The 18,202-nt window shown below is 37.3% G+C and overlaps 1 protein-coding gene across 3 annotated transcripts in view; it reads right to left on the bottom strand.

Annotated features, from left to right (window-relative positions):
* The window catches only part of nedd4a (NEDD4 E3 ubiquitin protein ligase a), a 34,212-nt gene that overhangs the window by 15,355 nt on the left and 655 nt on the right, over window positions 1-18,202 (bottom strand). Inside the window, exons 2-7 of one of the 3 annotated variants that reach the window (XM_055036969.1) lie at window positions 17,078-17,151; window positions 16,465-16,491; window positions 14,337-14,415; window positions 14,206-14,244; window positions 13,698-13,751; window positions 541-591 (exon numbers count right to left, since the gene is read on the bottom strand). In XM_055036969.1, coding sequence (XP_054892944.1) covers window positions 541-591; window positions 13,698-13,751; window positions 14,206-14,244; window positions 14,337-14,415; window positions 16,465-16,491; window positions 17,078-17,151 — 324 coding nt within the window. Of the gene's footprint in view, window positions 1-540; window positions 592-7,628; window positions 9,731-13,697; window positions 13,752-14,205; window positions 14,245-14,336; window positions 14,416-16,464; window positions 16,492-17,077; window positions 17,152-18,202 lie in introns of those variants that run through there. The other 2 variants (XM_055036970.1, XM_055036968.1) reach the window with 2 other exon arrangements.

The raw sequence follows: 18,202 nt of genomic DNA, 5'->3' as shown, positions 1-18,202 counted from the left end.
CTAACAAATTTTAAGAAGAGCTTTGAAATACATGAGACAAAATTAGTCAATTTATCTAAAGTTTACGTTCATATGACTGAAAATGTTAAAATCTGTTTAAATCTGAACTAGCATTTTTGAAAGAATGAAGAAACTTTTGACTTAAAACAAGCTCTTATTTCTTCCTGAAAAGTTATTTGGAAGTTTTTTTTTTTATTTCAAGTGTACAAAGATATTTGCATTAAAAATACTCCATAAGGTTTTGAGCTTTGCAGTGAAATCATAACAGCGGGGCTACTCAAACAAAACATTGTGCATTGTTCAGTTTTGGAGTTTCTGTGGTTAAGATCTGTAACTTAGATCAGCCTGTCTGAGTTTAAATCTCATCTTCAATAATTCATCCAGTCTATGTTTTGTCTTCTGCTAATGTTGCTTTTTCTTAAAACTTGGCAGTGAAAAATGTGAATGCAGCTCACTTGGTTTTACAATTATGATCTGGAGTGTAAGTGAAATTAAACCAGCCGCCGGGGTTATCACACCTCGTTAAAGACAAGAACTCACCGGTATCTGATTTAAAGGAACGTCCACCTGTCCAAGAAAGTCATCACGTGTCTGAAAAGGAAAGACAAGGGGACACATGAGATCCATCTCCAAAACAAACATCAACAAGACCATCAACCAAATCGTTCTACTTAAACCACTTCGAAGTTTATCACAGTCAAATACGTGGTAGGAACAGAATTGGCAGGCAGTAATTGATTGGGAAGCTTTCTGCCACTTTTCTAAACATCCTTCTCCCTCTCAGCAGATGTCTCATGTTACAGTAAACAGAGAAGTAGCTCAAACACACTATCGCCCATTATTGAACAACCACAATCACTTGATCCAGTGCATTTCTGTATATATCTCCACTTCATCTGGGAGGAATGTGTTTATCGGTTCTCAATAAATAACTGCTCCGTGTTATTATAAGAGAGCCCAGGATCAAATACTGTAGCATAAGCCAGATGCCGTGTCACCGCTCTCAACACGGGATATGTTTACCGCCTGGCGGTCCTGCAGCCTGGCAGGGGAGCACAATGCACAGCGGGAGTCGACACCCCCGACAGGTCAAACTGTCCAACTGTGGGACCAGTGAATACATGTACGGAAATAGACACACCTGGTTCTTCCTGCCTTCAATTACCACCAGAGAGAAACAGGTGAAGAGGAAGACGCTCCTGTTCATCTTACCGAAAACTCAGAAAGTGACTTTAAAACTGCATGTGCATTGTTTTAGATCATTATCAGAGTTCAAGCACTTTTCAAGCATCAAGGGAAGCTTTCAAACTCTACCTTATAAAAGTTTTTCAAAATAAACTAAAAAAAGACCGTTCCAACTCACTAGTACATAATATAATTTATTACTGCTGTTAATGATGTCTCTTGAGATAATATTCTACTTTCTGCAGCAGGGAGAAAGTAAACTAAAACTTTGCAAAATGTTGTGTTTTGAAATGTCTTTGTCACACAGCCGACTGGTCTGAGAACAAAACACTAAAAATTCTCTCATTTCAGTAACTTTGACGTATAAAATACAAGCCAACTTTCATTTCAATTACACAAATCAAAACATTATTGACAGTGAAACAAGCCAAATAAGTCGTGTTAAGATAAACTACCTTCCTGCTCAAATTAATGCTAAAAACACATGAAAAAAATCTAAAAGAATAAATAAATACATTTTCTCGCTACGTTTCTAGCATTTTCAAAATAGAAATAATTTGGGCGATTCTAAATGACTTAATACAAGAAAAGTTTTGTTTAATTCAACAAAAAAATATCTTTACCATGTGTATGACAATATCTGGTTTCAACTGTAAATAACGTTTCCAAATGAAAATAAAGTAGATTGTACTTATTTACAAAACTGTGCAGTTTGAAGATCAAGCGCTTTCCAAAGTTGTCATTCAAACATTGTCAAGTATTTCAAGCACTCGTGTGAATCCTGTATAGCGTCATATTACTTACTCACCTCTTACAAGACATTTATCTGAAGTTTTATATTGCAAGTCTTATTACAGGAGAGTGCGGTTTATTGCATTTCAACAACCGTGACGTTTCCTTCAGGAAACTTTCCATTTCTAACTGGCAGCTGGATATTGAATGATGAATATTCAGGAGCTTAATCAGGACTGAGAGTCGTGCCATTCGGACCAAGTTTATTTACAGTCACTCTCTTCAGGCACACCCTGCAATTTACTAGATTGTGTTGTTTATAGTATTTACTGTGGCTGTAGAAGCATATAGAACATAATGTTTATGTTTACAAGGAGTGATGGGAAACAAACGCCTCCTAAAATACATCTTGATTATTTTTAAATGAACTGGATTTGCCTGTAAAAAATATATTTTATGGCATAAATCAACAATTGTTAGGGTTTTAACAAGCAGATTTTAAATGTGAAAAACAGGAAGTAGGTAATTTTTCCACTTTTTTTTTTTTACACATTTTGTTGTTTTGCAGGTTTAGTTCTTTTGTATTCTTATTTTCCTGAAATGAAAAAGAAACACCACAAAAAGACAAAATGAAGTATTTTTATCTTGCTGGCAATATTACACTTGAAGTAAAACAAAACTAACTTATGAGTAACTTTTCAGCAGGATTTGTTTTAAAGTCAGTTCTTTGATTTATTGAACTGGCAGATTTTTGTCCACTTGTAACAATACATTTCCCTGTTTCAAGTGAAAAATTTGCCAGTGAAGCTGGTACTTCTTAACTATATTCAGCATTATTAAAATAAGCTCATTTATCTTGCTGAAAAATTACTTGGAACTTAGTTTTATCTTATTTTAAGTGTAGTAAGTTATGTGCACCAGAAACTATAATTGGTGGTAAGATTTTGTTTTTGCAGTGAAACATTTTGTGCGTTAGATGACAAATGGCCTGTATAGCACTATGTCAAGAGGACCCTAAAGACCTATATAAATGATACTTAGTATAAGGATAGAGAGCAGTTTAACATTCACATATTTGTCTTGTCAATAAACGTCTCCTAACTTACCGCAACTTACAGGATGGACAGGTGAGTCAGAGACATTTTTAACGTTTTTAACCATTTTTAGGGCATTGTGGTTGTCCGAAAAATGTCTGAAACTCTGTTTTGGACCTGAAGGTCCTGGACTGGGAATTAGCGGCAGCATAATGGATGCCTGGTTTAAAACATGAGCTTCCATACTGCAGTGGATGTATCTTCCAAGAAGCCAGGAAGTGGTAACTTAATGGATACTTAATTATATAACTGGCTATGAATTCATACAGCTTGAGGAGAAACAACCTTCACACACACCCTTCCACTTAATTCATAAAGCCTTCTTTGCAGGCTTTATGAATTATAAAGCCTGCGTTTCACATAAGAACTCTGTTGCTTAAGTTGTTTGCATTTTCATTTTATACAAATAAACTCAAAATTAGTATTTTTTTGTGTAATTTGGGGGAAATATTCTCAAATCGTTATGGGCACAAAACAAATCTCAAACGCATATAAAATTAGTGAAACCAGATTACACAGAACGACTGCAGTAATCTGTGAGCAGAGTTTATAAACCTGATTGAGCCTCACTGTAGCTCAACCAATAAAGCAGCAGCTTTTGAGGAAGTGGCGTTTATTCTTTCCAGTAAAGCTGGACAGAATGGGAAAAAAAACGGTTGAGTAATGAAGCTGCTCTTATGAAAGCCATGTTTTTGCTTTTGCTTTTGGTTTTGATTTATACACGTTGAATGCTTTCCATTTTCAGACTTTATTGCTTTATTGATTTTTTATGGCATTTTATCCTTCTTTGTTTCATGCGCTTTATTTGATCTAACTCTACAATAATTGTTGGCATGATTATTCTTGGAAAACAAACAAAATTAAATTAGATGAATGTATTTTTTGTTGGCAATCATTTTTTATAGCATTTTAAGTCTGTAATTTTAAGGCTACTGTACAACACTGTGTAGTTAATAGCCATTTGTAAAATGCTTTACAAATAATTTGGCATTTTGTCCTATTTGTTTTGTACAAACAATTATATGTAATTGTTTGTTATTGTGAAAGAATTTGTCACAATAACAAATTTTGCTAGACAATAAATTGTTCCAGAGGTTATTGCGATAATATTGTTGATTTGAGATCATTTTTAAGTCATTTAATGTTAATGGCAAAATAATAATGCAAGAACACATTCTAAAAGGGCAATAAACTTTAAACCCTAATGAACATTTAACACTTGAACTGGAAGAGATTTTGAATATTCAAAATAAATAAAACATCAAATAAAATTAATTTTGAAGTCTTGGTGATGAAAAAATGGGCAAGTTGAGACCAACGCACCAAACTGAAGACTTTTATCCTTGAGTTTTGGTAGAAAGAGAAAAAAAAAGAGATGAATGATAAATAATTGAGTTTGTTTTAATTTATCATGTGATTAATTGATTCATTGATTACTGTGACAGGTCTACTCATATATTGCTTAATAAATAAATAAAAAATAGATGTCAGCGCATTCAAATCTGCCACACATGCTTGGACTAAATACTTTGCTGGCTAATTTAGTAAAATGTCACTAACAATAGTGCTTACCATCTGCTACCCATCATTTAACTCTTCATATCCTTTTCTTGGAAGCTTCCCTGGTGAAGCAGATTTAAAAACATCAACAAGACGAGACAGAAGCTCTGGATGCATACCAAGTGCTTAAATTAAAATTATAATGATAGATAAATTTCTATTCAGGGCATCCCTGAAGATTCAGGTGACACTAAATGCTGCTCAGTTTACAGGGTGACATTAGGACCAGATCATAAACCGTATAAGCTGGAGGCAACCTGCATGCTCAGAAATATGTCTTACATGTGCAATGACAAACTGCTTGACAGGTGGGAGAAAGAGCTGCCCAGTTAAATGTTATGAGAGCGGGCAAACTAAACTGTGTGGCGACGATCCATCCTGAATGTCGTCAGATTCGTGTGTCACGGTTTGAGATCCGCTTGTTCACTCGACTTCAACCTTAATTTTCTCATGGAAAATGTGTCATATAAACATTATTAGTTCAAGTCCAATAGGAAGGAAAGGTCACTCTTTTCCACAATGGTGGCTGGAAAATAATATGTTGGAGTTGGGGAGGGCATTTTTCCTAATAGGGGTGCGACGTCTTTAAAGAACATTCCTGCAGGAATTTGTACCAAATGACATAACAAAACCATATCCTCCTACAAAGGTCTTCAGTAAATCCACTATCCAGTGCCTTAAAAGCTAAATTCCTCAAGATTATTCATTTGTATGATGAGATTACAGCCAATTAGACAATGTAAACTGATCTATAACTGCTTAAAGATGGTTTTCAAAATTATGACAAAGATCCGTCCAAAAAACAAAGTAGAAATGGGATCTGAGTCATGATTTCCACCTCACTTGTGTAACAGCCACATGTGGTTGTTCGTTAACTTTGCACATGTAGTTATGATGGCAAACCAGATAAGAGGAGCAAAGCTGAAGGTTTATTCAAACCTCACAGCTCGCTGCAGCACTGCAAGTGTAATTACAAGCAACCTGAAGGGGAAAGCATCTGAATTTGATGTTTTTCTAAACGGTGCTGTAAGTCTGCAACAAAGTGACCATTTTACCATCTTTTTGCATGAACACCATGTTAAACAATAATTATTATATGGAAAAAGTAGAGATGTTTAACAAAGAGCTAATTTAGACATTTTGTAATTAGAGAATTGAAGCTTGATGTACTTTTTGTTCCCTTTTCCCGCCTCTTGTATATTTGAACTATTAGTTACATTTGTTAGATGTCACTGTGATCGTAGCATAATTATCGAGAGTAAAATGTAAATCTACAACATCATGTAACAGCTTCTATGTAAAAGAGAAAACCAACTATGATTAATACTGAAGCATAATACACAAACACTGATTATTACAGTTATGATGTTCTCATGTGTTATTATAAATGTGATGCACAGACTGAAGAAAACATTTCAGGCAGCAGCTTTCTCTATAGAATAACAAGTTAATTTAGGTCTTCATGAGAGACTATTTTATTTTAAGGAAGGGAAAATGTCAAACAGTGAGCAGCAATAAAACCAGCTTTTGTTCCATACTCAGACTATAAAAAGTTTATTTCATCTGGTTAATTAGTAATTATGCAGCAGGTCTGCAGTTGGTGGCAATGCAGATATTGTGTCTGAATATATTTACCATTTGCATTTCTAAACGGAAAAGACACAAACCTCCTTTCAGATAGCTGATCTGTAGTGCATTACTTTCAGTTCCTTTAAACCAGAGAAATCTACCATTTCTCCAATTCTTTCTTTGGCACCGTATTCAACTGATTTGAAAATATAAGAATGGTGTGATGGAACATTTTAGTGGTTTTTGAAAATGCTTTGTTTTGTGGCAAATAGGCTGTTCATGACTGGAGAAAATATACGATTTCATTGAAACGCTGACATAGAGTAACTCTCAAAAGAGTAATACCTACGAAGAAACCTAAAGAAATTGTGACTTAACTGGGTAAAGGTGTACAAAATACAAACTGATGTTTAACAAAACCTATGAGTGATGTGTTGCTCACCTACCAAGTCAAACTGTTACCTTAATAGTATCAGAGGTAATAATGAGGCAGTATTCAGTGTGTAAGTCCAAAAAACGTTTCAGGAAAAGACAAATTACTCAGGTAGGCCTTCTTTCTTGACAGCTTGCTAAATGTAGGCGAGACCGACACCTGATACTTCACAAACACTGCTTAGTGGGGTCGAGGGGACCCACAGGGAAGCCAACACACCACCGATCGTTTACTGGGAAAGGCCAACACTCTTTGCCTCACACCCACACCCACACCCACACACACACACACACACGCACACGCACGTGTCCACAGATGGCTGGCATGGCTGCTCTCGTATCATGCTGTTAAATTTGAATCCACAGGAGCCGGCCGTGCTTCAAACCACCAGACTATCTGGAGTCGGAGGGGATATTTCAGAGCCGCCTTATTTATATCGGCAAAGGAGGCACCGCGTTTCCCCAACACTTAAAATAACCATGGTAAATACGTTAATCATTCATAGGGTTATCAGATTAATGAGGAGAAAAAAGAATATTATTCTGAAGTTGAGTTTTCACAGACGTAAAGGACCTCCAAGATGGAGGGGAGCTGGTCTCTCTTATTTCAACGGTTCTTGGAAACTAATGTCCTGATGGATTTACTGTAATGTAACTGAACACCTGTGAATGTTTGTCCACACTGAGCTTGTTAAAGACATGACTTAGACGCTCTCAGTTACTCTTATAAGCAGCATAAAGGGTAACACTGAGTTTCATAGACTCTAGAAGGAGAAAGTAAAGTAGAATTAAAACTTGGATAATATATCTGCATTTGTTATTTCTATTTATAAAAGCTTGTTCTTTGGTTCTGTATGTAAAAGCAGCAGTCAGGAAGGTATTGTGACAAGTCGAACCCAAACCATGTGGAATCCGCTTTGACTAGTTTAACAACATTGTCATCACATCCACAGAGCTCTGTCAAAGAGCCATTATGCGACTGCCTCTTCAAAGAAAAAAAACAACTGTCGTGAGTTTTTCTACAGTCAGGAAACATCAGTATATCTAAACACTCACCTCCCTGTTTCCTTTGAGGCTCTTTTTGAAGTTGTCGGGGTAAGCGGGAACCTTTGCAGGGCAGCAAGGAGACAAATGAATGTGTACATGTGGAGAAAGACGGCTGCTGAGCTTTGGGTTTGAAACGTGACATGAAATCCCGGTGTTAGCGTAAGGCACCTCAAGGGAAAAGCTCCTCTGAATGGCACGATGACAATGTTTCCCTTGACCCTTCCCTGATGAACAGACCCTACTGTTTTTCTCAGGTTGCTTAGATGAGGAAAACAGGCAAGCGGAGGTACTCCGATAGAGTTTTTTGTGGGCTTCGCCTTGTCTCTCAGAGAGTCCAGCCCGGTAATGAGCATCGGGGAGTTGTGAACTGCCCGAAGCCAAAGATGCGGCTCGTTTTGCCGATGCCATTGGTCTCTGGTGGGCAAAGCGTAGCATCACGCTGCTAGAGTGAAGATTGGATGACTGCTCCATAACTGCAGTCTTGTCCTCCAGTTTACATTTTGGTTCATCCTCTAGCGGGATGTTGAAGTGCACCGTGTGTTTTGAGTCCCTAAACTCGGATGAGTAGTTTCCTTTTGGTTGATTGTGGCCACTTACAGAAGGGCCGTTGGGCTCTTTACTTGACACTTCTTCGTCTGTTTGGAGGAATTCACTGGCAGGTGCCTGGAGAACCGGCTGATGAGATCCCCGTAACGGAGGCAGAGCAAACAGAGCCGTAGAGCCTACGGGAGATGCAGGCGGTGTACTGCAAGGGCTCCTTGGAATAATGACTAGGGAGGAGCACCGCCGCAATGGGACCTTGGACCTGCGGCAGACCAGGGGCCTCTCCTGGCTGCTCCTGTGCTTTTCTGGAAGCTCTGGCTCAAAGATGCTGTTGCTGCTGCAGTACCCGGCGTCGCTGGCCATGCTGCTATTGCATGATCCTCCGTCAGAACCAACACCAACACCGGCCTCTCCATCCTCCACGCTCCCTTCCAACTCGCCGCTTGGTTTTCCGCACGGCTGCAGTGAGATTTGCAGAATGCTCTTCTTGTTGCAGCCTCCGGAGTTGACCCTGGATATGAAGACTGAAGAGCTTTGACTGGTGGAAAACTCTGGTGACAGAGGAGTCACCTTCAAGTGGACTGAGCTGTGCGCCAGATTCTCTGCGGGGCCGTGCGCTGACACACCGACTCTGCTCTCCTCACCATGGCAGCTGAGGCTTTCAGAGAGGGGGTCCGTGTTGCTTCGTCTTGACGCAAAATGCAAGCGGAGCTGACGTGCCATTTGTTTAACTCTCTAATCCCTGCAGTGCTGGTGAGAGGTGCATGATCAAACTTGCTGGTAGGAAAAAAAAGTGGACGAAAGCAACTGTTCCGCACTCTGTGATCTCAATCATTAGTGGCTGTGCATTGCCAAAATAGCTCCAGTGACAAGCTACATTCCTTTGCAGGCTGATCTCAGCTTTTAGCAGGCCATTGGTTCGGTTTGAAGAGATGACCCAAACAGGCGACCCTTGAAGCTGAATCGACCCTCTTGAAGGAGCCTCTGCCCTACACAGAAAGCAATGCTAAACTAAAACTTAAAAACGAAAAAGCCAGCCAAACAAAACCATGGCAGTCCTCCACACTGAATCCTAGATTGAAGCTCTGGCTGCTAACTTGAGAGTCCTGCTGCTGCTATGCCACTAATGTTTCTGCCGCTCTGTGCCCCCCACAAATAGTTTTACCCACTGCTATTGAATTACAGGAAATCAAACAGAATGAATAACAGTGTAATTCTGCATTACAGCGAGGTTCAAGTTGGAAAAGATGCACAATACAAGCACACAAAGATAGTCAAACACCCTCTGCAAGAATTGGGTATGACCGTTTGGAAAAGACAGAGGGATGAAAGAAGTGTGATCATTGCGACATTAAAGTGGTATGACACTGGTTATATGACACCTCATGTAGCAGTCTATGCTGGTCTTATTTCTTCTTCATAGATGTTGACAGTCCAACTTATTAATGGCAGTCTATTGTGGACAGTGGCCGACTTATTTTAGGCCATTACTCTGCTTCCAAATCAGCTTCAGGTTAATGTTTAATAGTAGGAGTCACAGCCAGGATAAGGACATGACTCATTGGAGGAAGCAAGGAGAGTCATAACCCATTTTCCAAACATGATGGTGACTGTGATGTGGCAACCATATGATAATACAGGAGCCTAAATATGGATATTAACAATACAAGAACTTTACAATAACATCGTCAACAGCTTGGAAACAATAAGAACCAAGTAACCATTGGGGAAATTTTATTTAATAAGAATTCCGCCTAATGGGTCTATTTATTTCCTGAAATTATGCATATCAACCACCATACCATTGAAAGAAGTGGGCTTTTTGCCAGCTTTCTCTGGTTGATGATATTTGGAAGAAAGTACAAATATCATTCACCATATATAAACACATGGACAAAATTGTTGGTACTCCTTGGTTGATGAAACAATGATGGTTTATTTTTTGAAGTAATTCTGTTGAAGAATGTTTGAAAAGCAATGCCTGACTTTCATTTGCTCATTTTCATGGAATTTTTATTGATTATTACCTTTATCAGATTCAGAATAAGATTACACGTAGTAGTTTTTAAGTATATTAATCTTACTGCTGTTCTGTTCTTTATGGAGCAGCAAGCTGGTGCATTAGCCAGGCTATCTGCTCAGGTAGCCAGCCTGCACTTGGTTGCTTAACAGAGGTGCTGCCAATTCAAAGCTTGGAGTTGTAGTTAAATGTTTATCAAGTAATTATTCTCACAGCAGTGATGGATGACACTCCTTTAGTTTTCACATCTTGACTCTATGCGTTTTACAACTGGAAATAACAAAAAAACTTCTATAAATACAATAAAAGAAGATATTAAATGTCACATCATTCTAAAAGGAGTTCAGGGACTGTTTCTGATAAAGAAACAAATAAAGTCCCATAACTTTCAAATCCTCCATCGGCAACAGAAACAGGATGTGCTGTCTGTTTCAACATCAGTTTGTGGTGAATAAATGCTCTGCTGTTAAGACTGTTTATGACTCAGAATGCTGATATTTAATCATTTTTTTCATTTCCCAGGGGGAGAGTGTAGCCAATGAATGACGTAGATTTTAATTTAACTTTCCATTGAAGTCCTGCAGCAGGTCGAGGAACTGAGAATGTGGGAAGATAAGAGAGCGGTATCTGTGTCTGGAAGTTGTAGGTTATTCCCTTAATTTAGCATTATTTAATGACAAAATACTCTTTTAGTGTGTTTGTGTGCAAATAAAACTACCACCTGGGGTCCTGCATACAAAGCATTTAGCTTCCAGAAACTGGCAATGTAAATATCAGCATAAGCAGAATGAGGGTGATCTTCACAGGAACAAGGAGTACTTCGTACAAGTCAACAATTTTGTAAATACTTCAGTGAATTTTGTTCGCCTAATTTATTTTTCACCTGCAAACACAGGATGTTTTCTGAATCTGTTTATGCAGGCGGTGATAATAAATACAAGATGGAGTCTCTATAGAAACACATATCACATTTTTATGCCTTTGGAGACAGTGAGGCTGCAGTGTAAAGAATGCAGGAATTTTGCTTCAAGTTCCTTGAATGTTAGGCAAGCAGTGACAAACACATACACTCAGAAGCACTTTTACAGCACCGACACGCCCCTCAATGAAATCTACCTGGAGTGTGACGAGGCAGGTCTGAGCCAGCCACGCCTAAGTTCATGTTCTCATGTGACTGTAAACATGTGATGTTGTGACGCATTCCAGAAACCTCTCGGTCTACAAACAATAACCACATGCAGTACAATAACAGCTGCCAGTATTTGTTGTGTTCTTTGAATAATTCAGTATTATGTCAAAATGACTAACACTTTGAGACAAATACTGTGCAATTAATGCAAAAACCCAAAGAGCTAAAAAGGAAGAAAAAGTAGAGCTAATAACTTCTTATTCTGAAGCTGTAATTACTCTGTTCAGAAAGTTGCTCATTTATTCATATGCAGTTTGTATATAACTGGATATTCAAGGGGAAACAGAGCACAGCTGGCTCTGCCCAGACTTGCTGTTCTAGGAACCTAAAGACCCATTTCTTGGCAATTGCTGAGCAGATTCTACCAGTATAACCAGTTAACTAGAAGTGTATGTAGCGCTGATGGGGCTGCATTCAACACTAATTCTCAAAAAGCAGTAAGAATCATTTATGAAAGCGTTGGTATATCAAAAGCTTATGTCAAATAAATAATGTTTTCTATATTCCCAAAAAGTCAGAACATATTTATAACAGAGTTCCTACTGACTGTAAAGAAATAAAGAAAAGAAAATGTACAATTTAATTAAACTAAGTGATGCAGATAGGAGGCGTAAGGCGATATTTGATGGGGTGAAACTCAGGACTTCTGAGCTGTTCATCTTGACTAACTGCTTTACAATGTTTCCATTATCCACACAGAGACGCGTTCAGGAGGAAGTCTCATAGAAAAGCTGGCATTCGAGGGGTCTGACCACAGGACGAACCTGGGCTGATGTGTGATAACCTGCTAAAAAGCCTGTTACTCTGCACCACAAACTCATAGAGGTGATTAAGGCTCTTGAAGGCGTCAACAGTGACTCTCAATGATTTTGGACAGACATTACAGGACAGTGTTAAATATGAAGGTAATTTTAAAAGTCTGATTTCAGTAGCATTTGCACAGAATTTTTAAATAAATTGTGGTAATTGACTGCAAATTATAATGTTTTCTAAACTGTTCTATGAAGAAGGTGTTTTCATTCTCAATTTTATGTAAAAGTGAGATATTATTCATATTAAAACACCAACTGCTGCATAAATTAAATTACAAAGTATTTTCATACAGCAGGTAGTTTGTGAAAGGACTTGTACAGATTTGGTAGCTCTAAACAAACTGAATTTGATAGGCGGTTGCTTGGTTCGTATAGGTTGAGGATCTCTGATCTAGAACAAGCTTTCCGTGGATTGCATGTACAGGTTTTCTTTCTTTTTTTTTTTAATGTCACCATGTTCCATGGTAACATTGATTTCAAGGTTACCAAACTATTGGAAGAAACTATTGTGATAACATCTTTTATTCATGGTAATAGCACTAAACTCTGATTGCTGATGTTTGCTAACCAACAACTGATTTTTCTCATTGCTTGAGCTAATTTTTAACTGCTAGTTCCATGACAGAGACAATAAATATCAATACATTTAAAAATACAACCAAATGTGATGATTGCATCATGTTTAGTGGGATGACAAGTTAAATGACGGAGTACTCGCTAACACAGTGTGCATTCAATACATTTAGCCTAAGAATCAAAACTAAACCTAAACTGAACTAAACTCCAGATTTAATCCACAGCTCATAATCCCCACCGTCACAAACATTAGGAAGCGAGACTTACAGCTTAGCGTATGTGGGTAACCTGTCGGCTTTTATAGTCAATGGCTGCACCAATTCACAGCCCCCAAAAAGCAGGATAAAACAAAATACATATACACAAACAAGACAATACATCTTCAACATAATATTAAACAGTCCTCATTTCATCACAATCATTTCATTTCTAAAAATAGCCTTATAAATATAAATCCAATTATCAAATTCTAAAAGACCCAGTGCTTTGCTCCCCCTCTATATTTGGTCTCTCCCAGAACCCTTATAAGGAAAGAACTGAGGTAAGCCAATCTAAGTAAACAATTAAAACATTTAAACTGTCTTCCTACACGTAATGAAGACCTTCATTACAGCGTAATAAGCTATGACAACTTTCCAGCAATATCCAGCATAATATGGCAAAATAGGCGCCTCCTGCATCTATGACAGGCAGACAAAGCAAAGTCATTCTTGCACTGACTAGAGGATACCTGCATCTATGGAAATGTGACACATTCTCCTGTTTGGGTTTTATGGTGTCAAAACACAGAACATAATATCACTCCAGTAGCTACCATGAATCAAGAACAACTAATATTTCTATGCTACATGCACAAGAGTCCAAGAGGGAAATAGAGCTTCTAAATAAGACCAGCATACATTGAATCATTATAAGCTGAACAAATCGAAACAGCTTACCAGTCTATTCTCATCGAACACCTCAAACAGCAGCCGATGCTTTCTGGGATTCACCTGAAACACAAAGTTGGAGATCAGAATGGTTACAGCTCTAGCAATCCAACAAGGGATACTGGGCTGATCACATTTTTAACATGCTTTCAAACATAATCCAAATTATGTAGTTTATCTCTCATTAGGGGCTGCACTGTTAGCACTGTTGCCTTGCAGCAAGAAGGTCCTGAGTTTGATTCCCACCCCAGGGTCTTTCTGCACATGTTCTCCCTGTGTATGTGTCTCCCACAGTCCAAAAACATGACTGTCAGGTTAATTGGTCTTTCTAAATTCTCCCTAGGTGTGAGAGTGTGTGTGTATGGTTGTTTGATCTGTCTGTCTCTGTGTTGCCCTGCTAGTGGCTAGTCTGTGTTGCCCTGCGACAGACTGGCGACCTGTAGAGCATTAGCTGGAGAAAGGCACCAGCTAATGCGGTGAGGGTGTTGGAAAATGTTGTCGATTTATTTGAACTTACTCGGAAATAGAATTCTTCGTTCCATTTTGGATCCAGAGTCTCCAAGTAACATGTAATAAGAAAAAAAATCTATATATTTGTACAAATACCATAAAATGAAGCAAGTTCAGGTGCTATTTGAACCTACTCACCTTTTTAATGGTTTTGGTCTGCAGACTTGTGATTTCTCCATTGACAGGATCATACAGAGACAATCTGGTGTATGGATCACTGCAACAGAAAAGCAGAAATCTAATTTAAAAATCAAGAGTTGCTTTGGTTTTTTTTTTTTTTTCTGTAACATTTTTTATTTATCTCTGGTGGAAGCAAAACATCATTTGTTTGACTTCTAACAAGAAAAACACACCGTCACATTAGTTGTGGTGACTCACTGCTCAGATAATGACTGCAGTTACTGCGGTAATGATTTGCGTTAGAGTTCATTTAAACCACATCCATCTTGCACATTACATTATTCATTACCCAAGCCTATCTGCTGAAGTGTTCTGGTATTGCATAGGACAAAACCATTGATACGTCTTGAACTATTTCACGTTATGTTACAACCACAATATTCAATGTTGGGATTTAATGTGACTGACCAACACAAAGTAGTCCAATTGCTTTTGCAAATGAAAAATCTGGAAAATAAGTATGAGTCAACCAGTAGAACCACACTTTGAAATGAATGTCCAGAAGTGCTTCATACTTTGCACTTCTGCTCATATAATCTCACTTTCAAGTAATGCTACACCTTCTTTAGTACAATTTCTCAAAGTTCTTCACTAAATCATGAAGCTTTAAGGCCTGTCACAATACTCAATAAATCAACTAATTGTATGATAAATTGAAATAAAACTCAATATTTTATAATTTCATGATTTATCATTTTTCTCTGTCTACCAAAAACTGGATAATAGTCTTCAGCCTGGAGTTTTGGTTTCAACTAAACCTTTTTTTTGAAGGATAAATTTGTTTCCTAAGACTTCATAATTCATTTTATTAGTTTTTTTTGTTATTTACTTTGGATATTCAAAATGCCTTCCAATTCCACTGTCTAAGTGTTCATTGGAATTTAAAGCTTATTGATTGTTGAGATTACCATTATATCACTAGTAAATTGTCTCAAAACAACAACATTATCAGTTATCGCAATAACTTCTGGATGATTAATCGTAATCAAACTTCATGTTATTTTCTATCCTATCAGGCCATTGTGCAATTTGGAGATTATATAATGAACAGCAGTTGTTATTACTGGAAGTACTTTGGACTGTTCTAACAGGGAGACATTATTGTACAGTACTGGTGTTTTTCTTCTGCACAAATTTGTTATTTTGTAATAATAATGTTACTTTTTTTGTATTTGTTTCATTATTTTGAAATCAGACCAGAACCTGCACATAACTTTTTATTTAGTTTTTATGGTTATATTATTTTCATCAATTAAATCAGATCAAAGTAATTAAATACATTTTGGTTTTATATGAACAATTACTGGATTAGTTTATTGCATTGACTCCCTACTTGTGGATGTAAATTGTTTTGTAAGAGGTGACATCTAGTGTGAAACGGTTCTGTTTAAAAGAGAGGTGATTGCACATTTGTACCTGACTGCATAATTTCACTGCAATGCCTTAGATATAATTTGAGTAAATACAAATGCATGCAAAAATATTTCTGTACTTCATGTAGGTCTTTTACATAAAATCCGTTGAAGAGTTAAATAAATACGTTCGAAAGACAACATAGGTTGCAGACAAAAGAAAGAAGAAAAGTCCCAGAATAACAACAAAAATAGAAATCACCATTGTGTCCGTAAGCCTTGAAAAGGTGTAAATTATCAACATAAAACCAATAGAAGAGATGGAAATATGTTAGCAACCCACCAAAGTTTTACCAGAAGTATCTTCCCATGAGTCTGAGAGTCAGACAGTCAGACTCATGTCAGTGTTCCTGCGCCATGACGCTTACACAAAAAAAATCAATTATCTGTTTCTGATTCCGTAATTTATTTTTGCTGTTACGTTCCAAAATAAATTTTAAAAACACAATTGAAAAACACCTTTTTAAAGGTGTGTTTCTGTTCTTTTTAACAAGTCTTGTTGGCTCTTTAAGCCTGGAGAAAAGACACAAAAGGTTTAGACACTGACTTGATCTTGGTTTGACTTTATTCTGGTAAATAGTAGTGAATAGTGAATAAGTGACAAAGTACACCCAGTAGTGGGCTAAATGTTAATGTAACAGCAGTCTATAGCAATATATTGGAAAAGTACTTACTGATGTACTGAACTGGTCTCTTGACTCCTTGTCAATAAAACAGAAGGTGTAGGTGAGTCACGACCATACTGTTTTGTTCTAAGCGTTGAGTGATTTGACTGTACCTATTGTGGATACTGACTGGTAAAATCCTTTGCATCAATCATTTCACAAGAATAAGGATTCTCCAACAGAATCACAAAGACACAACACTTCTTGTTTACGATGCAATGTTTTGCAAAAGCATCCGACGAGCCACGAGTGGGATGCTGGTGGCAGGTTTTCTAGCTTTCTGATGCGTTTAAAAATATTCTGAACTAAACTACAGAACAAAAAACAACCTCTGTGTCATCTCTACTGATACAGGACACCATGTGACTGTGCAGAGATGGAAATAAATGTTTTGTTAAGTGCAGGTTTCTGTGATGACAATAGCTTTTGTTTGCAGTGTTTTTCTGGTGCATTTGTGTTTTTTGGAGTTTGCAACATTCATGTGTTCGCTGTGTGTTTTCTCCCCCTGCCATTATTGTGTCATGACTGAAACTTATTGTTTATTTAATAGCAAGCCAGCTTCCATTTGCTTGAATATTACATTTAAGCAATGACATTGTAAAAAAGACGAAAAACAACTTACCTTGCACCCAGTATATCTTTCTTGGCCAGTCCAATACCAGCAATGACTTTCACTTTAAGGATTCTGGATGCCTCCTAAATGAACAACAATAATAATTAATGAACAACAATAACAAAAAGACAACAAGGAAATATAATCAAAACAAAAGTTAAAGCATGTAACAATGACTGGATTGATGTTTAATCCAGAGCAGTCAACATTTTGTAAAGTTATATAATCTCAGTGAATTTGTTGTTACTGGTATAAAACAAATTAAGATATTTTCAACAAATTTCTAAGTTCTTTGTTTTTTCATTCATGAAACACCAAAGAAATTTAATTTTAACATGCTAAGTTAATAATGACACAAAAGTGGCTTCTAAATGTCAAATTAAAAACAGGACTGTAAACCTGAGAGGGGCTTGGAGTGAGATGTCTAACAAAATGTGACATGAACAAATTTAGACCAAAATAAGCTACGTGATTAATATTTAACATATAACAATAATTAAAGATGAGTAAAACAAGATGTACAATTTTGGAAGCTGCTTACAAGATGAATCAATGTTTATGAGCAGACCAGCATCTTTATTTATTTATTTTTGTCCCCTGGATGCATAGTTGCTTCTATACATGAGTATGTAAGTGTTAGAATATGGCAATTTGTGGACAGTGGACTGTATTTACACCTTTCAGTTAGTATGAAGGACCTTTCAGTTAGTATGAAGGACGTAATCTTCAGCAGACTTCTTTCGAAAAGTTAATCCTGGTTATTTGAGGGGAAATTCAGTACATTTTACTGATCGACGCTCTCTGGCTTTATTTGTTTTTCCACCAACTGTGTGACATTTCAGACCTTTAGCTGCTGCTTAGTTCACCTATACCTTGGGCTGGCTGTGCATGCAGGTGAGCAGCAGAGACCAGTAACAAAGTTATTGAAAACAAAATCATCTAAAGTCGTCCAAGTTTCACATGAATCCTATCAGGCTTTCCTCTCCTCCCATACAAGTATTGTTTAGTCTATGGGTGACGTCATTTCCTGACAGCGCTTGGCACTTGAGGACATTTCCTCCTGATAAACCCAGTCTTTCCTATTAAATGTATGAATCACAGTGAGATGTCGCAACCGGCGTCACCAATCTGACC

Source organism: Poeciliopsis prolifica, unplaced genomic scaffold (assembly GCF_027474105.1).
Source record: "Poeciliopsis prolifica strain line A6 unplaced genomic scaffold, Auburn_PproV2 SCAFFOLD011, whole genome shotgun sequence".
Taxonomy (NCBI): domain Eukaryota; kingdom Metazoa; phylum Chordata; class Actinopteri; order Cyprinodontiformes; family Poeciliidae; genus Poeciliopsis; species Poeciliopsis prolifica.
This window is presented reverse-complemented; position numbering and strand designations above follow the sequence as displayed.